This window comes from Panthera uncia, chromosome F2 (genome assembly GCF_023721935.1).
Source record: "Panthera uncia isolate 11264 chromosome F2, Puncia_PCG_1.0, whole genome shotgun sequence".
NCBI lineage: Eukaryota > Metazoa > Chordata > Mammalia > Carnivora > Felidae > Panthera > Panthera uncia.
In genome coordinates this window covers 1,518,343-1,540,827 of record NC_064812.1, presented here as the reverse complement: position 1 = coordinate 1,540,827, position 22,485 = coordinate 1,518,343, and the positions used below count along the sequence as shown (strand labels likewise).

Sequence of the window (22,485 nt, the reverse complement as noted above, 5' to 3'; positions counted from 1 at the left end):
GGGAGAAAGGAAAGAAGGAAGGGAGGGAGGAAGGAAGGAGGAAAGGAAGGAAGGAGGCAAGGAGGGAAGGAAGGAAGAAAGGAAGGTGAAGGGAGGGAGGGAGGAAGGAAAGAAGGAGGAAGGAAGGAGGGAAGGAGGGAGGAAGAAAGGAAGGAGGGAGGGAGGGAAGGGAGGGAGGAAGGAGGGGAGGAAGGAAGGGGGAAGGGAAGGAGGAAGGAAGGAGGGAATGAAGGAAGGAGGGAAGGAAGGAAGGGGGAAGGGAGGGCGGAGGGAGGGGGAAGGGTGGCTAGGGGTGCAGGCTGCCGGGGGCCGGCGTCGGTCGTCTCCCTATCGGTGCAGCAGGCAGGACACCTCCCACTCTGCCCCTGTTGGCTCTAAACCGGGACTGGCGCGCGGACTGGGGGGAGTGCACTTCCCAGGGGTAGCAGGGAGAGGGCGCCGACGATGATGTGGCCTGTGGGGCTCCTGTGATCCACTGGACCTGGGCTAAGCCAGGGGAGGGAGGAGGGGCCTGTGGGTGGCCCCTCCCAGATGCCACACGACACCCCCCCCCCCCACCCCGTGACCTAGTCCCGGCGGTGACAAAGACTTTCCCCGTGTTGAGCTCAGGTCCCCAAACCCCTGTCCGTCGGCACTGGTGACCCAGGAGCAGTTCTTAGGGGTCATCGTGAGACCCGGGCCCCGAGCCTCACATATGTTCCCCGCCGGACAGAGGGCTTGCACAGGGCCCGGGCACGGTCGGGAGGGTCCCAGCAGTTGGAGACACTGGCAGACCCCAGAGGGTGGTGGGTGGAGCCCTATGCCCATGCCAGGGGCTGTCCGGACACTCCCTCTGTCCATCTCATTTAGGGCCATGGCCGCGAGGAGGGTGCCAGCCCAGATGTGGAAACAGAGGCCTGGCCAGGTGAGGGCTGGGGGCCGGGGGCCGGTCGGGGTTGGGTCAGGGGCCCAGCAGGGTTCGTTCGGGCATCTGGGTGGGTGAGCGGAGGTGCCATCCACCTCGGGCGGGAGGAAAGATGATGAGGCCGGGTGTGCGCGGCCCCATTTGAGGGAGATGTCCCCAAGGAGCCCTGAGGCAGGCATCCGGTCCGAAGGGCCTGGAGCCGACCAGCCGGGGCCAGCGGTGGCGGAGGTGGGCACAGCCGAGTGCGGAAATGGCCCGAGTGAGGTGACTGGACCCAGGTGGAAGCCAGAGCGAGGGAGCAGAGGCCGGGGTCCCAGCAGGAGGGACTTAGGAGGGGGCCCGGAGAGGGTGGGCCAGCCAGGGAGGAGGGCCGTCAGACAGTGTGGGGGGATCGCTGCTGAGTTGGAGAGGCCTGTGGGGGAGGTCGGCGGGGGAGGGGTGTCGAGCCGGGGCAGGGCACAGAGAGGCGGGCAGTTCTTACAGGGCACAAGGACAGCGCCCGGGGCTCGGCTGATGGGCCTGTGGGTCCAGGAAGGGGCCGGGGGAACTACCGGGTGCTGCCCACGGGCAGAGGGTAGGAGCTGGCTGGTGGGGCGGGGCCAGTGCCCCAGAAAAGGGGGTCAAGGGGGCAGGAACCGGGGTCCTCTGAGGTAGGAAGCCACAGCCCGGGGCTCGGTGGTGGCTGAGGCTGGGGGACCGGCTTAGAGCAATGGTGGGGGGTGGAGGCGGCACCCGGGACTCACCCAGCTGCAGGCTCAGGGCGGCAGCCAGCAGGAGCCCGAGGAGCAGCCGCATGGTGTCCCGGAGAGAGGCTGGTGCCCCGGGCAGCCAGGCTGCGATCTTATACCTGCCGCTCCCACCCTGCACCAGCCGGGCTCCGCCGTCTGACTCGCCTGCCAGCTGACTCAGCCACGGAGCCAGGCTGGGGCCCACGCGGCGCTGGGCCACCCGGCCCCCAGGCTGGAGGGCGAGCCCAGTTTACCACATAAACCCTTCCCTGTCCACCAGGTAGGATAATCCCGGTCATAGGGCGGGGATCACGCCAGCCCACCCGGCAAGGAGGCACAGGCAGCACGCGGCCTCTCGTGTCCCGCGGGAGGGTCACCCCTCCCCCTAGACACGCCGAGGAAGCCGAGGCGGGCCGGCCGGAGCCCTGACCAGCGCTGCCCCCGGGGTGTCAGGTGACCAGCTTCCCTCCGAAGGGCCGGAGTATGTGCCTCCTCAGCCGGCCACCTCTCCGGTGGGCCTCTGTCCACGAGTGGCAGCTGGGAGCCGCCCGCCTGGCTAGAGTGCTGAGGGCTCGAGTTCGCTGCCGTGGTCACGCCTCAGGGCCCAAGACCTGCGGCTGTTTCCCCTCGAGGTGGGGGGAGAGCAGAAAGGTATTTGAAAGGGTCCCGTGACGGGTGACACCCGACAGCAGCCAGACATGCCAGGGTGACCCACGAGCCACACCGCTCTGCTAAGAGCTGTCGGGGCTGGGGCACCACAGGGGCAGTGCAGGTGGCTGTCCGTGGGGAGCCGGCCCCACCGTCCGGGGATCCCCGTGCGTCTGCTCTGGCTCCCGGGTGGCTTCTGTCCACCCCTCTAGCTGGTGGGCTCCTTAGGGCTGGGGGCTGGAGGGCTGGAGAAGGAGCCAGAAGACTGGGGTGCTAGGTGGGTTCCTGGGGTCCCGCCTCCCCCCACCAGCGTTCTCTGGGGGCCCCTCTCAAAGGGTGGGCTGGGTGAGTTGGTGGGCCCGCCTCCTTCCCGTCCTGCTTGGTCCCCTCCCGTGGGTCGTCCCCTTGCCTGCGCCCGTCCGGGCTCCGACGTCGACTGGATGAGCCAGGGTGAACAGGAGTCTGGGACAGACAGAGCCGGCGTCACCAGCCATGCCAGACCCAAAAGGTGGACCTGAGCTCAGACCAAGGTGGCCGGTGAGGACAGAGAGCAGGGCAGACACATTTATTCACCCATTTATTCACTCCGTGAGATACAGAGCAGACCCCTCAGGTGCGGAGTGTAAGCAGAGGAGGGAGCTCCGGGGTGAAGGCGGATGCTTGTGCCGGTCAGGGTCAGGGTCAGGGTCCAGGTCAGGGCTAGGAGTCAGCATTAGCGTCCGACAGGGACACGGCCCGGGGAAGTGTGACGAAGGGAAGGGAGGCCGCCCGTCAGTCCATCCGTCTGTCCGTCTGAGGCCTCCTGTGTGCCGGTCACTTACACCCACAGCCTCGTTAACCCCCACGAGGCCTCAGCTCGGCGGGGACGGTCGTTCCCATTTTATCAGTGAGACAACGGAGGCTCCGAGATGTGAACGGGGAACTCCCGGCAAGTTCAGTGGTGGGGGCTAACAAAACGCAGAGAGGGCGCGAGGCAGAAAGAGGCCTCTCCCTTTCTTTGTACCCTTTCCAGAGGTTTAGAAGCAAGAACAACATACACGCTCGTGGAACAAACCAGCCGCTGTAAAGGGGATGACGACGCGGTTGGTGCCGCCCCCTGCCCCCCGCCCAGCAGGGCACCTCAGCCCTGGTCTCACTCCTTCCTGACGCCTTCTCTCCGCGCAGGGCCGGCGTCTCTAGGGGGGCGCCCACAGCCCCAGCTTCTCAGCTGTGCCCCAGGACAAGGCACAAAACAGCCACAGGAGGGGGCACAGCACAGCCAGCACGAGGGACCCCCAGGCCGCTTTGAGACGCCACAAAGACCTCTGAGGAGCCCGAGCATCTATTCACATCCAGGGGGTGCTCGATTCTGTCGGAAGGATCCTGGAGTCACGTTGGCGCCCCTGCGCTCTCCCCCGTCGGCGACGCCAGCCCACGGCCCGGGACACAGACGGCGGGCCGGTCGCCCTGCCGCTGGTCCTCATGGCTTCTCAGATCTCTGGTTCCACTTTTCTCCTGCGAAGCTTTCCTGACCCTAAGCTCTTGCAATTACTTCACAGGCTAAGATTGTTTTCCGTTTACAAACCCACCCCCTGGGCTTCGCCCTCTCAAGCTCCCAGCTGCTGGGAGAAGACAGTGAGCAGTGGGGCAGGCCTGTGGGGGTCGGGCGAGGTGGCCAGCCAGCCTGCCGGGCGGGCCGCCACATCATTGCTCCGTGCCTCAGTTTCCTCACCTGCAAAGGGGGCACGATAATGGCTTCCACCTTGCAGGGTGGTCGTGGAGTGCTCAGAGCCACGACCACAGGGAAAGCAGACAGATGTGGGTTCCCATATGCTCGTCGGCGACATCCCCACTGGCATTTCCCACTGGGGGCCTGGCCCAGTATTGGTCGAGGGCCTTCCGGGGGCTCTGTGCCAGGTTTCAGAGACATCCGGGCCAGGCAGAGCCCTGTCTGTGGGGGTGGAGGGGGTGGCACGGTCCTGGGGGACCTGGTGCAATGTTGTGGGTGTTGGCCTTGGACCAGGTCACGGTGGAGCACAGGCAGAGGGGTGCAGAGGGCAGGTGTGGGCACCCCCATACCATGGCAAGCCCAGCTCGCTGGATCCCTGCTCGCAGTGACCCCGGAGCCCACAGGGGGACACGCGAGGCTCTAACTTCATCCCCCTTGTGATGGAGGAGGGAGGACTGATCCCGTGCCCCTCCCAGCTCTGGCCTACGATGCCAGCTGGCCCAGGACGAAGGTCTTACACAAGCGATTTAACGACGGCTCCCAAGCCTCTCCCACTGAGTCAGGAGGTCAAGGCTGGCTAGGGCTGGAGGCCCATGTCCACCCCTTCCACATCCAGAGGCCTGTGCTGGCCGTCCAGCCAGCTCTGTGGGGGCAGTGCTGTCACTTCCAGGAGGCTGACCACTCCCGGGGGTTCGTTGGATCTGTGGGAGCTCAGGGCGGGGGTCTGGCTTACTCCCAGCCTCCCCAGGGAAGGGCTCACACAGGATCGGTCCTCGGGGGGAGGAGACACCCAAGTCTCCTGTGGGGGCTGAGCTCTTGACCTCACACTCCTTGGGGTACAGCTCCTTCCTGCCTCTTGGCCCAGGATGAGACCCATCTTCCCAGACCTTCTGGGAGGTCCAACCAGGTCGGCCTGAGGACCCCTACCCGGGCTGGCCCAGGCTCTCCTAGGGTATCCTGATCCCTTGAGATCTGGAATCACAGCTTGGAGCTCTCCAGGCTGAATCTCTAGCACAGGCTCCCCGATCAGGGCCATGCTTCGGGACAAGGGCTTCTGAGTCCCGGGGACTGTCCTACCACATTCCGAGTCCCGGGGACTGTCCCACCACACAGGCATTTGTTGTAATGCTGCCAACTTGAGCCCAGCCAGCTTTGAAGGGACTCCTGGGCCCCTCCAGAGATGCTGAGCTGGGGACACTGGTTAGGTAAGGACGCTCAGGCCCTGTGTGACCTGGGCCACAATGTCACATGTCCAGTCTGACTTCACTGGAAGGAGGGCCAGTGTTTCCTGGGCCACCCTTATCCAGGATTGTTGTTGCTGGGTGACTCTTGTTTCCTAAACCAGGCCAGGGATGGGGTTCACCTAGGCTGGGTACCCTTTAAATAATGCCAATTCTTGGGCCCCCGAGAGTCCCCAATACCCCACTGGGTTGGGGGCACCTGGAGACCATTCCCCAAATCAAGGAGGGAGCTCTTTGGCCGGGGGAGGACTTCTCTTTCTCTCCTTGAGCAGAGTCAGAGGGTGAAGGGTCCCATGGAGACCCTCAGGCTGGTGGGCTCAGCCTCTGGGCCGGGGCCGGCTCACCCGCTCTCATTCAGCCAGGCCCGCGGGCCAGAGCAGGTGGGGACCAGCCACGAGTGGGTGTGGACAGTGGTGCTTTGGATTGGAAGGTGCAGAGGGACTTCCGGGATTCTGGAGGGAGCCTGGTCATCTGAATCTCAGACCCTGCCTCCTCCAGCCTCTGTCCCCAGACCTCCTCTTTCTCTTCTTAGGAACATGCTGCCCACCCCCTGCCCCGCCCCAGTCACCCCTCCACCCCAGGCCAACCCGCTCCATGAGGGGGCAGGCAGGGCTGAAAGACCAAGCTGTTTGGCCCCACCTTCTCCCTGCCAAAAATAGCCCCCGTCAGCTCTCAGGCTCCACCAAATATAGCCTGCCTGCCCTGCCCCCAAGTGCCTGCAGTGTCAGGCCAGGGTGGGGCATGCGGCAGGTCAAGGGTTTGGCTTGGCAAGAAGGGGAAGAACCTCTCACCAGGCTTCTGGGGCTGGGGGCCTCAGGGCTCTCTTCAGTTCGGGCCCGCCCCCTCCCCCGCCCAGGGCCTCCCGGAGACACAGGACTTCCCTGCACTACTACCTGGGACGGCTGACAGGGACAAAGGCCTTCCTCACATGCCCACAGAGACAGCCTCCGTGCGCCTCCAGAAAGCCCTTCTTCCTAGGGTGCCCCCCCCACCCATCCTGGGTCCCTCCTGTCCCCCACCCCTCCACACCCTTACTGGGCAGACTGCGGCAGCTGCCAGGAAGGTGGGCCAAGTCTCCCCTCAAATCAGTGTTCTTCAGCCAACTGAGAACCCCAACTGAGCAGCACACTTTGCCAGACACCCCCCTCCTTGGGCAGAGGAGGGGCGAGCTCTCCCACCAAGGCCAGACAACTTTGGGAGGGCTGGTCCCACATCAACCTTTTGAGAATCAAAGTCCTGGTCTGGGAGGAGGCCCCAGGCCGCGAGCCCACCCCCCCCCAACCCCAAGTCCTGAAGCTGATGGTCCTGGGTGTGGCTGGGGGAGGGCACAAGGTGGGTGGGGGACGCAGGGTGAAAAGGTAGGGCTGTGCCTCTCAGAACCCGGTCCTTGAGTGGGTCTTGGTGGGGGGCAAGGATTTAGAGCAGACCCCAGACAGTAGCCAGGAGGATGGGGGCCAGGGCCAGGGCCCCCGGCACGGCAAGGCCAGCGCTGTTGCAGAGGTCATACTGGCAGCAAGATGTGGTGGAGGCGTGTTTGGAGTAACCGTCGTACACGGTCTCGAAGCAGCTGGGCACACACGACTTGCTCACCTTCATCCTGGTCGGTGTGTAGTCTGCACAGGGGAGCTGGGTTAGGACCCCACTTGGCCCGACTCTGACATGCAGGGCCTTTAGGGCAGGCTCTCCCTCAGCCAGGTGCTCCCAGAAAGAACCCCAGGGCAGGTGGGGCCTCCCTCCTCAGTCCCCCCCCCACCCCGCCGCTCCTAGGGGCAGGCAGAACACCCCCTCCTGCTCCCCGGGGGCACCCCAGTGACTCACAAGTGCGTGTGGTCATGCAGTAGGTGACCATGGCCGGGCAGCGCATGGGATTGAAGCAGTTCTCGCCGTTGTAGGCGCACACGTGGCAGTCCAGAGCCTGGGCTGGGGGCCGGGGGATGGGGTGGGAGCTGGATGGGGGTCGCACAACAGGGGGGGGAGGCCCCTCCTCCAGCCCGGCAGGCCCCAGGTCCCATCCCCTCCCCCCGGCACAGCTGGAGGCAGAGGTGGTTTTTAGGAAGCCTGGCCTCCCTCCCCACTCCCAGCCGTCCTGCCCCCAACAAGGGTCTGTCCATCCGTCTGTTCTCCATCCGTCTTACCCAGAGGGAGGCCCACCAGGGCCACAAGGAACAGGGTGAGCAGGGGCGCCATGGATGGAGGCGAGAGGACAGAGTGGCAGTGGGGAGTTGAATGGCAGCTGGTCCTTGATTTCAACTCAGGCTGGGTCAGGGGCGGGGCACAGAGCGGGTCAGACAGCCCCCTGCCTTCCCGGGCTCCTGGTTTACTGGAGGCACTGCGGCCCTGCACAGAGGAGGACAAAAGAGGGTGGTCACCCAAGGGGACCCGGGCAGGGGTGCTGGTGGGAAGGTTTCCTGAAGAAGGGGACACAAAAAGAGAAGGAGGCGGGGGGCGGGGGGGACAGTCCAAGTGGAGAGACTGGTGTCTACAAACAGATCTGTCGTGCGGTTGAAGGGGTGGTGCGGGGAGGAGGGTTCATGCAGGGGCCCCACGGAGCCTGCCACACAGCTCCTCCTCACCGAGGGCCCTGAGTACAGGTGAGCGGCCAGGGCACCACTAGGCCCCAGGGTGGGCCTCTCCTCACTGCTTCCCCTCTGCTTTGCCCCTGGGGTGTCCTTGCGTGGGTCCCCCACTTCCGCTACTTTCAGGGCCTGAGTCACCCTCAGGGTGCGGAAGGCCGGAGTGAGGACTGGCCTGGCTGCTCCGCTTCCCGCCCCTTGCCCGCGAGCCCCGCCCCGAAGACTGCGGTCCCAAGCAGAGTGGGGGAGGTTTCGGGATAACCTAAACCGTGACCTTCAGCACGCTGAGCCTCCGCTGCGCCCAGGACTCACCCGCGGCCGCTCGCCAGCTCTTCCCTGGGTCTGAAGGCGCGACCTGACGGGCGCCCCGCAGGGACCACGCCAGAATGCCCCTCCGCGGCCTCCAGAAGCTGCCAGCCAGGCCTGACGGCGCCGCAGGAAGCCCCGCCCCAGACCGCCCCCGGCCTGCTTTGGACCGGCCCCCGCCCCCCCCCGGGCCCGCCCCCGGCTTGCTTTGGACCGGCCCCAGCCCCGCCCCGGCCCGCCCCCGGCCGGCTTTGGAACCTCCCGACTCCGCCCCCAACTCTATTTCATCTAGGCCCCGCCCCGGCTCCGCCCATATCCCCTCCCCCGCGCCCTAGGTCCGCCCAGGCTCCGCCTATCTCCTTTCCTGCCCCGCCTTAGCCCCGCCTCGGTCCCGCCCTCAGCCCCGCCCAGTCCCGACCCCGCCCTAGGCCCGCCGCCTCTCCGCCCAGGCTCCGTCCAAGGTCCTGTCCAGCTTCGTCCCTCCCGCCGCCTCCGGGTTCCTCTTTCCCCGTGGACTCGAACCCCACCCAGCCCTGGCATCGCGGAGAGCCAGCCACTCCCAGACATGTATGCTGTCCCCCAGTGACATCCACGCGATCCCCTCAGATGCACGCGCACCGCTCAGGGACTATCTCCATGGGATCTGGCCGCTGTCATCCACCCAAATCTTGGGTTTCTCCCTGCTTCTGCCAGCTTGTCTTCACCTGCTCACCCCCGCCATCACCGGGCCCCTCATTCCTTGAGCCCAGTTCAACAGAGCTGCTGCGTGGAACAACGCCCCCCCCCCCCCCCCCCAGGCGCGCAGTGACCCCTGGACCCGGCTCCCTATTCAGTCTGCCTGCGTTCCCACCTGGCCCTGCCTTCCCTGTTGACTGACTTCTGCGTTTTACCTAGCATTTCTGGGCTTCCGTCCCCACACCTGGTCCCATCTAGAAAAGTGAAAAATCAAGCCTTGAAAGGATCCCATTATTTCACGGACCCCTCCCACCATAATAATATCAGTATTAAATAATTGTGGTGTTTTTTTTTTTAATATACAACTTTCTCAACATTTAGTTTTCTTCTGTTTTGGGCAAAATTTAGGATTTTCATGGGCCCTAAACTTTTCATTTTTTTCTTTAATTTTTGTTCTGTTTTGTTTTCGTGTTTATTTATTTTGAGATAGAGAGAGACAGAGCACGAGCTGGGGAGGTGCAGAGAGAGAAGGAGACAGAGAATCCCAAGTAGACTCCACGGTGTCAGTGCAGAGCCCAACACGGGGCTCAACCTCATGAACCATGAGATCGTGACCTGAGCCGAAATCAAGAGACACAGGCATAACCGACTGAGCCACCCAGGCGCCCTTTTCCAGTTTTTTTCTAATGTGAAACACACACACACACACACACACACACACACGGTTTTTTTGACCATAAAAGTTTTTTTTTTTCTTTCTTCATTTGAAGGAGATGGAGTACCTCTGGATCCAAGCAGGCCACCTCTCTGGGCAGATTGGGTGTTTGGTCCCCCTATTTGCCAATAGTCTCTGAGAGGCCCCATGTCCCATAAATATTCTCATCCTCACGAGTCTCACACTCTAACACGGTAAAGAATAAACACATGGGTCAAAACCAGAGCATGTCACTGGCTTCAGCATGAGGCCGTGATGAATTGATAAGAACGGGTTTATGGCCCCGCCTTAAACGACTAAAACACGGAGTGTAAACAAAGCACTGCTTTTCGGACATGGTGTGACAGGCAGACAGACGCGGTGATTCTGGAGGAAAGGGACTCCGGTGAAGGGAGAGGCTGCAGGCTGCAGCACTGGGGGAACCAAAGAGAGCCCACGGTCTCCCTGATGGAGAAAACAAGTGGAGAGGCGGGGAGGCCGAGGCAGCTGGAATTTCCAGGGCAGAGCCCGGATGGAGAACTGCCCAGGAGAGAGCTAGGAGGTGGGCAGAGGGTTCCATGCACATATTTGAAGAACTTAAGAAGAGGCAGAAGAAGCCGCTGAGAGGGGGCGGGCAAACCAGTCTCCAGAGTCACACAGGCCCTGGGGGTCACCTGCGTGAGTGGGGAGCAGAGACCTTGAAATTTGGGGCCACCAGACAGAGTGCTCAGAAGGAAACTGCCCTAATCGTGGGGCCTGCTTGGGCCTAGATTACAGATCACATTGAGTTCCACATGACCGAGCATAAGAGCAAGTCTTGAAAGGGTCCAATCGTCTCCACTAACTTGATTGCATCCTGAGACAGAACCCAACATTATTTAAAAGAGAAAATAAGCCAGCATCTTACAATGTAAATTTCATCTAATTAAATACCTGACACTCAATTGAAAACCCCAGCAGGCATGCCAGAAAGGAGGGAAAGGTGACCCGTGGTGGGGAGAAGACAGTCCTTAGAGCCATGAGCGCCACCGCTGGTCATGTCCATGGGCAAGCACATGAAAAGAGACACTGTATTTCCCATATTCAAGCAGACAGAGGAGGGCGCGGCTGTGTCGGGGAGTCTCGGGAAACAGAGAAAACACAAACGGAGCTTCTAAAGATGGAAAAATAGCCGGGTGGAGTTAACAGCCCACTTGGGTCTGCGGGGCAAAGATCAGCGGACTTGAAGACTAAGCATGAGGAAGAGGGTCCCAGGACACAAAGAATGAAAAGGGACAGCACAGTGGGGGCCTGTGTGTCGCTGGAGTCCCAGGAGAGGCGAGGAAGAGAAAAAGGTTTTCAAAGAAACAATGGCCAAATTTTTCCGAATTCGTTAAAACTGTACACCCATGGAACCCAGAAACTCAATGAACCCCAAGCACAAGAAATATGAAGAAAACTAGGCCAAAGCATCCCGTGTGCAGGTGCCGTGGCAGCGACAAAGAGGAAACGCTGAGGGCCCGGCAGACTGCGCGCAACGGCCAGGGTGACCAGCTCTCGAGCGAAGAAGACAGAAAACCCAAAGCAGACAGGGCAGCATCGCCCACCTGGAGATGCCAGAGGGGCGGCTGCAGAGCCCTCCTGCAGGGCAGTGGGGGGGGGGGTCCTGCAGGCAGAGGGAAATTATGCGGCGCCCACACACATCCACACGGAGGAATGGAGAACACCAGAAATGGGAAAAAGAAGGTACTCGTCTTATTTTTAAATGACTTTATCATTATTATTATTATTAATGTTTATTATTTTTGAGAGAGACACAGAGCGTGAGTGGGGGAGGGGCAGAGATCGAGGGAGACACAGAATCCGCAGCAGGTTCCAGGCTCTGAGCTGTCAGCACAGAGCCTGATGTGGGGCTCGAACCCATGAATGGCGAGATCATGGCCTCAGCTGAAATTGGACACTCAACCGACTGAGCCACCCAGGTGCCCCTGTCTTATTTTTAAATGACTTTAGAAGATAATTGGCTGCTTAGAGCACAAGTAGTAACAATATATTAAGAGATCTTTAGCAAATGTTGAAGTAAATTGCGTGACAGTGGTAGCACTCACAGCCCCAGACAGGAGAAGGAAGTGCACCGTTGTGAGTTTATTGCCTGCATATGAAACGGCACAGTTCTTGAACACAGACTGTAATAAATTAAAGATGTGCACTATGAACACTAAAGCAACTGCAGAGAGAGAGAGAGAGAGAGAGAGAGAGAGAACAAGGAGATAAAATGGAATCAGAAAAAGGTAATCTGTTCGTCAAAGAGAAGGCAGAGGAAGGGGGAGAGAGAAAAAGCGTGGGGCCAAGGAGAAGACAATGGGAGAAGAGACTCAAAGCCACCTGCACCCGAACCCCACTCTGTGGTCGAAACTCTCAGTGAGGAACAGAGACAGAGTCACGTATGTGCTGTCCTCAAGGAGCCCACTATACGTATACAGACACGAACAGGCTGAAGTCAAAGAGAAAGAGACACCATGTTAATTCTGATTAAAAGAAAGCAAGAGTGGCCATATTGATATCAAAGTGGGTTTTGGAGTGGAGAATATAACCAGCAAGGAATGGGGACACTACATAACCTTGATGGGTTATGTAGGGGACAGAGCAACCCTAAGTGTTTATGCCCCTAACAATTGAACTTCAAACACATGAAGTACAGTAGCCTGGCAGAACTGAAGAGAGCAGAGGAAGGTTGGGATTACAGAGGTTTCAACACTCCTTTCTCAACGTCCCAGGGCAGAAGTGGACACAATCCTAAGGACAGAAGGGAAGTGAGCAGCACTACCGCCCAGCGTGGCCTGGTTGATGTCCTGCTGGGGGTACACACCTTTCGGAGTATGCACAGAACATTTGCCGGGATGACCTGTGCTCTGGGCCGTGAGACACAGCTCAATGCATTTACAAGGACTGAAACCATACGAACAGTTTCTTTAGACAACAGTGGGATTCAATTAGATCCTGAGAACAGAAAAATATTTGTAAGCTCCCTCAAATATTTAGAAATTGGGCAACACATTTCTAACTAATCTATGGGGTTGCTGGGAGAACTGGACAGCAACGTGCAGAGGAATGAAACTAGACCACCTTCTTACACCATACACAAAAATAAACTCAAAATGGATGAAAGACCTAAACCTAAGACAGGAAACCATCAAAACCCTAGAGGAGAAAGCAGACAACAACCTCTTTGACCTCAGCCACAGCAATTTCTTACTCGACAGATCTCCAAAGGCAAGGGAAACCAAAGCAAAAACGAACTATTGACCTCATCAAGATAAAAACCTTCTGCACAGAGAAGGAAACAACCAGCAAAACTAAAAGGCAACCGACGGAATGGGAGAAGATATTTGCAAATGACATATCAGATAAAGGGCTAGATCCAAAATCTATAAAGAACTTACCAAACTCAACACCCAAAAAACAAATAATCTAGTGAGGAAATGGGCTGAAGACACGAATAGACACTTTTCCAAAGAAGACATCCAGATGGCCAACAGACACATGAAAAGATGCTCAACGTCACTCATCATCAGGGAAATAAATAATCAAAGCCACACTGAGATACCACCTCACACAAATCAAAGTGGCTAAAATGAACAAATCAGGAAACAACAGATGCTGGCGAGGATGTGGAGAAGCGGGAACCCTCTTGACCTGCTGATGGGAATGCAAACTGGTGCAACTGCTCTGGAAAACAGAGTGGAACTTTCTCAAAAAATTAAAAATAGAACTACCCTATGACCCAGCAATAACGCTGCTAGGAATCTACCCGAGGGATACAGGAGTGCTGATGCCTAGGGACACATGTACCCCAATGTTTATAACAGCGCTTTCAACAATAGCCAAATACGGAAAGAGCCTAAGTGTTCATCAACTGATGAATGGATAAAGAAGATGTGGTTTATATACACAATGGAATACTACTTGGCCATGACAAAGAATGAAATCCTGCCAGCAGCAACATGGATGGAACTGGAGGGTATTATGCTAAGTGAAATAAGTTAGTCAGAGAAGGAAAGATATCATAGGTTTTCACTGATATGTGGAACTTGAGAAACTTAACAGAAGACCATGGGGGAAGGGGAAGGGGAAGGGGAAAAAATAGATATGAACAGAGAAGGAGGAGGCAAACCACAAGAGACTATTAAATATAGAGAACAAACTAAGGGTGGATGGGGGGTGGGTGGGGGAGAAGGGAAAATGGGTGATGGGCATTGAAGAGGGCACTTGGGATGACCACTGGGTGTTGTATGTAAGCCAATTTGACAATAAATTATGTTCATTAAATAAATAAATAAATAAATAACCTGTGGGTCGAAGGAAAAATTTGAAAGGAAATTAGAAAAATTTCCAGTCCGACAAAAGTGAAAACACAATACAGCAAAGTCGGGTGCAGCTACAGCAGCTTCGGAAGGGAAGTGTCAGCACCAGCGCTCACGTTAGAAAACCAGAAAGGTCCCAACAGGACGACCTCCACCCCACCTTCAGAAACCAGAATGAGAAGAGCAAAGCAAAGCCCAAGGAAGCAAAATAAAGGAAATAACAACAGTAAGAGCCCACACACACAAATCGATGACACAGAGAAAGAAAAACTATGGGGAAGATCAAGCAAACCCAAAGCTGATTCTTTGAGAATATCACTACAATTTTTAAACCTCTGGCCAGACTGATCAAAAAGAAAGAGATGAGGCCAAGCACAGACCAGGAATGAGAAAGGGGGCATCGTGACAAGTCATAACCACATTTTACCAATACACCTTACAGCTTAGGTGACACAAGCCCCCTCACAGACACAAGCCAGCAGTGCTCACTCAAGAGGAAAGACATAACTTATTATCCCTCTATCTTTTGAAGAAATGGGATTTGTAGTTTAAAAGCTCCCTCCCCCAACAAAACTCCAGTGAATTCTACAAAGCATTTAAAGGAAGAATAATACTGATTCTCCACAACCATTTCTGGAAAATCAGGACCCACTGATTAGGAGGCCACCATGGCCCTGATAACCAAACCTGACACAGACATTATAAGAAAAAAAACTATAGACCGGTATCTCTCACAGACATAGCTGTAAAAGTTATGAACAAAAGTATGGCAAATGAATCCAATAATAGGGAAAAGGAAATACAAAATGACAAAGCACAATGCTGGTTTAACATCTGAATATCGATGAGTGTGATTCACGATATCCACAAGACGACCATCTGCATAGATTTGGGAAAAACATTTGACAAAATCTAACATCCATTTCTGATTCAACAAACCAACCTCTCAACAAACTAGGAATAGGAAGGAACTGCCCTAGCCTGATAACGGCATCTACTGAAATCCTACAGCTAATATATTCAGTTTGGAAAGACTGAACTTTATCCTCCAACAGCAGGAGCAGAGTGGGGGCCTCTGATGGTTCTTATTCAGCTGCGTACTGGAAGCCCATCCGTGAAATGAGGCAAGACAAAGAGATAAAAAACACAAAGATTTGAAGGGAAATAAAACTGCCCCTATTTTTCAGATGACAGGCCTGTTCAACATAGAAAATTTTAGGGACCCAGTTTTTCAAGATGGCGGAGCAGCATAGACGTTTTCAGCTTGTCTGGTCCCTGAAACACAGCTAGATCAGCACCAAACCATTTTGCACACTTAGGAAATTGATCTGAGGATTAACACAACACTCCGCATAACTTGAGCCACAGAACTCAGCAGGGACACGGCACAGAGAGGTGAACTGGGGGAGAGAGAAGCCCTGGAGGGTAGGGAGCTGTATTTGTGGAGAGAGGACAGAAAAATGGGGGAGAGTACAGGAAAAGCACTCCCCCCAAAAGTAGCTGGAGAGAAAGAGAAAGAGTGGAAACACCCACAAGTGACTGAAGAATAAAGGGAGAAAGGAGAGGGTTTTAATACTGTTAAACTCCATAAACATATACCATTCTTTCTTGATAAAAACCCTCAAGAAAGTATGGATAGAAGGATCTAGAGTCAGAAATTCCACAGCTCAATACCTGAGGGTGCTCTGGTGGGAAGGCCGAAACCCCAGGAGCAGGCAGCGAGGTCCTTGAGGTCCTCGGGGTCCTTGGGCCACATGGGGAGAAGAGGTTCCCTGCTTGGAGGGCATTTGGTAGAGGCCATACAGCCTCCCCACAGGCAAGGGTCCCAGTGGACTCGGAGAACAGCCACCTTTGCTGGTACTGGCACAAAGACGCCAGGGTGCAGTGAAACCTGGTGCCTGCCGTGTGTTGTGGTTACCATCACCTCTGAACCTCTGCACAAACGTTCTCTGGGGCAAGCTGGCACCTGGCCATTGCTCAATGAGAGGGTTGGACCAGGTCCAAGCCGCAGGGTTCTCAGAAGTGGGGGATTGGGAAACACAGCCCCATCTGAGATAAAATTCAGGAGAGAGGTGCCACCTAGCAGGCTGATGGCTTGGACGTGGACAGAATAGAAGTGAGGAGTAGACGGAAGCCAAAGACAAAAGAGGGGTGCTTGATTGAAGGTCAGTGAGAGCACAGAGTTACTGTGCCAGAGACTAGGAAGCTGGGTGAAGCCATTTCCACCTCTCCAGCCCACGCACATATGCTTCCACAACCTGATCCACCCCAGTAAGCTAAGCAGTGCCACCTAGTGGAGAATGGAGCCATTACACCAAGTCCCACCCAAATGCGACCTCCAAGCACATGCCCTAGAGGACCAGAACAAGTCTCTCCACCTGCTTAGTGTACGGACTATAGAGTGTTTCATGGTTTCAGTTCTAGGGGAGACTGGATACAACATCATTTGGGGTTCATTCTATTTGCTGGTTCATCTATCTGTTTTTGTTTGTTTGTTTTTTGTTTCTGTCTTTGTTTAAATTGGGTTTTTTCTTTGTCTTTTCTTTTTCTTGGATATAGAAAGAGAAAAATCATTTTTTGTTTTCTTTAATTTTTTTTAAATTCTTTTTACTGTTTTTAATTTTTTGTAAATTTTTTATTCTATTTCACTTTCTTCATTTCATTTTATTCTATTTTATTATATACTTTTTAAATTTTAAACGTTTTCTTACATGTTTCTTTCTTTTTGTTCTTTTCTTTCTTTTCTTTCCTTTTTTCTCTATTCTAACAAGCTTCTTTCAACAACCAGACCAAAACACACCTAGGATCTAACTTCCTTTATTTGATTTTTTGTGTAGTTTTTAATTTTTTTATTTTAATTTTTTTATTTTATTACTTCTTTCTCTTCTGCCAAAATGACAAAATGAAGGAATTCACCCCAAAAGAAAGAACAGGAAGAAATGACAGCCAGGGGCTTAATCAACACAGATATAAGCAAGATGTCTGAACTAGAATTTAGAACCATGATAATAAGAATACTAGCTGAGGTTGAAACAGGCATAGAATCCCTTTCTGTGGAGATAAGAGAAATAAAATCTAGTCAGGAAGATAAAAATGCTATAACTGAGATGCAATCTTGAATGGATACCACAGCGGCAAGTATAGATGAAGCAGAACAGCAAATCTGCAATATAGAAGACAAAATTATGGAGAATAATGAAGCAGAAAAAAAAGAGGAAAACTAAGGCAAAAAAGCACAATAAAAGAATTAAAGAACCCAGTGACTCATTAAAAAGGAATAACAGGGGCGCCTGGGTGGCTCAGTCGGTTAAGCGTCCGACTTCGGCTCAGGTCATGATCTCACGGTCCGTGGGTTCGGGCCCCGCGTCGGGCTCTGTGCTGACAGCTCGGAGCCTGGAGCCTGTTTCAGATTCTGTGTCTCCTTCTCTCTGTGACCCTCCCCCATTCATGCTCTGTCTCTCTCTGTCTCAAAAATAAATAAACGTTAAAAAAAAATAAAAAAAAATAAAAAAAAAAAAAGGAATAACATCCAGGGGCACCTGGGTGGCTCAGTAGGTTAAACTTCCAACCTCGACTCAGGTCATGATCTCCTGGTTCATGAGTTCAAACCCCACATCTGGCTCTGTGCTGTGTCTCCCTCTCTCTCTGCTCCTCTCCCCCGTCTCTCAAAAATAAATAAACGTTAAAAATAAAATAAAAAAGATTCTGTCTCTTTCTCCCTCTGCCGTCTCCTAGCTTATGTGCTTGTTCTCTCTCTCTTTCTCTCTCTCTCTCTCTCTCTCTCCTAAAAAAAAGGAATAACATACAAATCATAGGAGTCACAGAAGATGAAGAGAGAGAAAAGGGGGCAGAAGGTTTATGTGAGCAAATTGTAGCAGAAAACTTTCCTAATCTGGGGAAAGACACAGACATCAAAAAGCACAGAGAACTCCTATTAGATTCAACAAAAACTGACAATCATCAAAGCACATCATAGTCAAAGTCACAAAATACATAGACAAGGAAAGAATTATGAAAGCAGCAAGGGAAAAAAAAGTCCTTAACCTATAATGGAAGACAGGTTAGGTTTGCAGCAGACCTATCCACAGAAACTTGGCAGGCCAGAAAGGAGTGGCAGGTACATTCAATGTGTTGAATTGGAAAAATATACGGCCAAGAATTCTTCGTCCACAAAGGGCTCTCATTCAAAATAGAAGGAGAGAGAAAGTGTTTCCCAGACAAACAAAAACTAAAGGAAATCTAAACCAGTCCTGCAAGAAATTTTAAGGGGAATTTGCTGGGTGGAGAAAAGACAAAACAAAAAAGACCGAAATCAAAAAAGACTAGAAAGGACCAGAGAACATCTCCAGAAACTCCAACTCTACAGGCAATACAATGACACTACATTCATATCTCTCAGTAATCACTCTAAATGTCAATGGACTAAGTGCTCCAGTCAAAAGACATAGGGTATCAGAATGGATAAGAAATCAAGACCCATCTATAAGCTGCTTACAAGAGCACATTTTATGTATTTATTATTATTTTTTTAAAGACACATTTATTCAGCGTCATGATCAGACTATTACATTTAGCAATCAACAGCATGGGTGAAAAAAAAAAAAGAAAAAAAACTACAGGGGCGCCTGGGTGGCGCAGTCGGTTAAGCGTCCGACTTCAGCCAGGTCACGATCTCGCAGTCTGTGAGTTCGAGCCCCGCGTCTGGCTCTGGGCTGATGGCTCAGAGCCTGGAGCCTGTTTCCAATTCTGTGTCTCCCTCTCTCTCTGCCCCTCCCCTGTTCATGCTCTGTCTCTCTCTGTCCCAAAAAAAACAAAACAAAACAAAACAAAAAAACAAAACTACATTAAAGGCCTTTGTTGGAATGCTTTACACTTTCCACAGAACAGAAACTAAAATAACCTGTTATACAATTAGTCACAAATACAGTCCTCGAGTTTTTTGCCCATATACATGAGTGTTGTCTAAAACGTGTCTTCTTTGTAGCAGCTAGGCCCTGCCACCACTGTGCTTGGCTGAGTTCATAAATCTGTTGTAACCTGTAGATTCCTTGTCACTTCTCTGGCTCTCCTCTCCTGCTAAGCTTTGTTTCCTGGCAGTAATTAAAACCTTCTACCACTGCCATAGCTACTGCTGCTGCTGGAACCTCCATAGATACCTTGGTTTTGTGGTTTGGCAAAGTATTGGCCTCCACCACCATAGGGGCCAGAGCTTCTGCCTCCAAAATTTCCTCCTTTCATGGGCCCAAAACTTGAAGATTGATTGTCGTAGTTGCCAAAATCATTACAGCTTCCACCACCTCCAAAGCTGCTTTCATTGTTACCAAATCCATTATAGCCATCCCCACTGCCACCATATCCACCACCATCTCGACTGCCACCAAAGCCACCTCGCCCACTGAAGTTTCCTCCACAGCCAAAGTTGTCACTCCTACCAAAATCACCTCCACGACCACCACCAAAGTTCCCAGAACCACTTTGACCTCTTTGGCTGGAGGAAGCACGAGCCATCTCTTGCTTAGATAAAGCTTTCCTTACTTCACAGTTGTGGCCATTCACAGTACGGTATTTCTGAATGACAGTCTTGTCTACAGAGTCATGGTCGTCAAATGTTACAAAAGCAAGGCCTCTCTTTTTGCCACTGCCTCGGTCAGTCATGATTTCAATCACTTCCATTTTCCCATACTGTTCAAAATAATCTCTTAGATGACGTTCTTCAGTGTCTTCTTTAATGCCACTGACATAAATCTTTTTCACAGTGAAGTGGGCACCAGGTCTTTGAGAATCTTCTCTCGAGATGAGACAGCCCTCTTTGGTTCTACAACTCTTCCATCCACCTTGTGTGGCCCTGCATTCATGGCTGCATCCACCTCTTCCACAGGGGCATAGGTGACAAAGCCAAAGCCTCTGGAGCACTTGGTGTTTGGATCTCTCATTAGCACACAGTTTGTAAGTGTTCCCCATTGCTCAAAATGGCTCCTCAGACTCTCATCGGTTGTTTCAAAGCTCAAACCTCTGACGAAAAGCTTCCACAGCTATTCAGGCTCTTTGGGAGACTCTGACTTAGACATGACGGTGGTGGGAGGGGAGACTTTCGTGATGATTACTCCGTGGCGTCCACAGGCAGAAAGCCAAGAGACCCATTTTAGACCTAAAGCACCTTCAGATTGAAAGTAAGAGGATGGAGAACCATCTGTCATGCTAATGGTCAACAAATAAAGCTGAAGTAGCCATACTCAAATCAGACAAACTAGATTTTAAAACAAAGACTCTAATAAGAGATGAAGAAAGGCATTATATCATAATTAAGGGGTCTAGCCACCAAAAGATCTAACAATTGTAAACATTTATCCCCCCAACGTGGAACGCCCAAATATATAATCAATTAATCACAAACATAAAGAAACTCATTGATAATAATAACATAATAGTAGGGGACTTCAACACCCCACTTAAAACAATGGACAGATTACCTAAGCAGAAAATCAACAAGGAAACAATGGCTTTGATTGACACACTGAACCAGATGGACTTAACAGATATATTCAGAACATTTCATCCTAAAGCAGTGGTCACACATTCTTCTCGAGTGCATGTGGAACGTTCTCTAGAATAGATCAGATACTGGGACACAAATCAGCCCCCAACAAGTACAAAAAGACCGAGATCATACTGTGCATATTTTCAGACAACAACACTATGAAACTTGAAATCAACCACAAGAAAAAACTCGGAAAGACAACGAATACTTGGAGATTAAAGAACATCCTACTAAAGAATGAATGGGTGAACCAAGAAATTAAAGAGGAAATTTAAAAGTACATGGAAGTCAATGAACATGAAAACACGACAGCCCAAAACCTCTGGGATCCAGCAAAGGCAGTCATAAGAGGAAAGTATACAGCAATCCAGGCCTTCCTAAAGAAGGAAGAAAGGTCTCAGATACACAACCTAACCTTACACCTAAAGGAGCTGAAAAAAGAACAGCAAATAAAGTCCCAAAGCAGCAGAATACAGGAAATAATAAAGATTAGAGCAGAAATCAGTGCTATTGAAAACAAACAAACAGAACAGAACAGATCAATGAAACCAGGAGCTGGTGCTTTGAAGAATTAATGAAATTGATAACCCCCTAGCCAGACTGATCAAAAAGATAATGGAAAGGACCCAGATAAATAAAATCACGAATGAAAGAGGAGAGATCCTTTTTTTTTTTTTTCCAATGTTTTTTTATTTATTTTTGGGACAGAGAGAGACAGAGCATGAACGGGGGAGGGGCAGAGAGAGAGAGGGAGACACAGAATCGGAAACAGGCCCCAGGCTCAGAGCCATCAGCCCGGAGCCTGACGCGGGGCTCGAACTCACGGACCGCGAGATCGTGACCTGGCTGAAGTCGGACGCTTAACCGACTGCGCCACCCAGGCGCCCCGAAAGAGGAGAGATCCTAACCAACACTACAGAAACACAAACAATAATAAGGGAATATTATGAGCAATTATATGCCAACAAATTGGGAAATCTGGAAAAAAGGACAAATCAATAGAAACATATAAACTACCAAAACTGAAACAGGAAGAAATAGGAAATTTGAGCAAACCCATAACCAGTGAAGAAATTCAATCAGTAAGCAAAAATCTCCCAACAAACAAGAGTCCAGGGTCAGATGGCTTTCCAGGGGAATGCTACCAAATATTTAAAGAAGAGTTAACACCTATTCTTTTGAAGCTGTTGCAAAAAACAGAAATGGAAGGAAAACTTCCAACCACATTCTATAAGGCCAGCATTACCTTGATTCCAAAACCAGACAAAGACCCCACTAAAAAGAACTACAGACCAATTTCCCTCAGGAACATGGATGCAAAAATTCTCAACAAGATACTAGCCAACTGGATCCAACAATACATTAAAAGAATTATTCACCATGACCAAGTGGGATTTATTCCTGGGATGCAGGGCTGGTTCAATATCCACAAATCAATCAGTGTGATACATCACATTAATAAAAGAAAGATTAAGAACCACATGATCCTCTCAATAGATGCAGAGAAAGCATTTGACAAAATATACCATCCTTTCTTGATAAAAACCCTCAAGAAAGTATGGATAGAAGGATCATACCTCAAGATCATAAAAGCCATATATGAAAGACCCACAGCTAATATCATCCTCAATGGGGAAAAACTGAGAGCTTTCCCCCTAAGGTCAGGAGCAAGACAGGGATGTCCATTCTCGCCACTGTTATTCAACTTAGTATTGGAAGTCTTGGCCTCAGCAATCGACAACACAAAGAAATAAAAAGCATCCAAATCAGCAAGGAGGAAGTCACACTTTCATTCTTTACCAATGACATGATACTTTATGTGGAAAACCTAAAAGACTCCACCAAAAAACTGGTAGACCCAATCCATGAATTCAGCGAAGTCACAGGATATAAAATCAATGCACAGAAATCAGTTGCATTCGAATACACCAATAATGAAGCAGCAGAAAGAGAAATCAAGGAATTGGTCCAATTTACAATTGCACCCAAACCCATAAAATACCTAGAAATAAACCTAACCAAAGAAGTGAAAAATATTTACATTGAAAACTATAGAAAACTTATGAGAGAAATTGAAGAAGACACACACACAAAATGAAAAACATCCATGCTCATGGATTGGAAGAA

The 22,485-nt window shown here is 52.2% G+C and overlaps 2 protein-coding genes, 1 long non-coding RNA gene and 1 pseudogene across 3 annotated transcripts in view; 1 reads left to right on the top strand and 3 right to left on the bottom strand.

The window, feature by feature from the left end:
* SLURP2 (secreted LY6/PLAUR domain containing 2) overlaps positions 1-1,714 on the bottom strand; it is a 9,456-nt gene extending 7,742 nt beyond the window's left edge. The window contains exon 1 of the mRNA XM_049632843.1: positions 1,648-1,714. Within this exon, the coding sequence (XP_049488800.1) occupies positions 1,648-1,699 (52 nt within the window). The 5' untranslated portion in view covers positions 1,700-1,714. The remainder of the gene's footprint in view (positions 1-1,647) is intronic.
* Positions 315-3,815, top strand: LOC125924362 (uncharacterized). The gene is made up of 2 exons (XR_007458357.1): positions 315-904; positions 3,445-3,815. It is a non-coding gene; the product is annotated as an uncharacterized LOC125924362 (long non-coding RNA).
* Positions 3,812-8,256, bottom strand: LYNX1 (Ly6/neurotoxin 1). Its single transcript, XM_049632841.1, has 4 exons — positions 8,115-8,256; positions 7,365-7,566; positions 7,048-7,149; positions 3,812-6,842 (listed from the first exon to the last, which is right to left on the bottom strand). The coding sequence occupies exons 2-4, from the start codon at positions 7,414-7,416 to the stop codon at positions 6,646-6,648; spliced, it is 351 nt and encodes a 116-aa protein (XP_049488798.1). The 5' UTR covers positions 7,417-7,566; positions 8,115-8,256; the 3' UTR covers positions 3,812-6,645.
* Positions 8,257-18,663: 10,407 nt separating this feature from the next.
* On the bottom strand, positions 18,664-19,888 carry LOC125924353 (heterogeneous nuclear ribonucleoprotein A1-like; annotated as a pseudogene).
* Positions 19,889-22,485: the final 2,597 nt, after the last annotated feature.

What these genes read in the sequence shown, in the direction of transcription:
- LYNX1 (XM_049632841.1), bottom strand. Translation starts at nt 7,416, where the DNA reads ATGGCGCCCCTGCTCACCCTGTTCCTTGTGGCCCTGGTGGGCCTCCCT. An exon ending in CCTGGTGGGCCTCCCTCTGG is followed by an intron (nt 7,150 to 7,364) that starts GTAAGACGGATG and finishes CCCGGCCCCCAG; the next exon opens with CCCAGGCTCTGGACTGCCAC. An exon ending in CTGCATGACCACACGCACTT is followed by an intron (nt 6,843 to 7,047) that starts GTGAGTCACTGG and finishes TCCCCTGTGCAG; the next exon opens with ACTACACACCGACCAGGATG.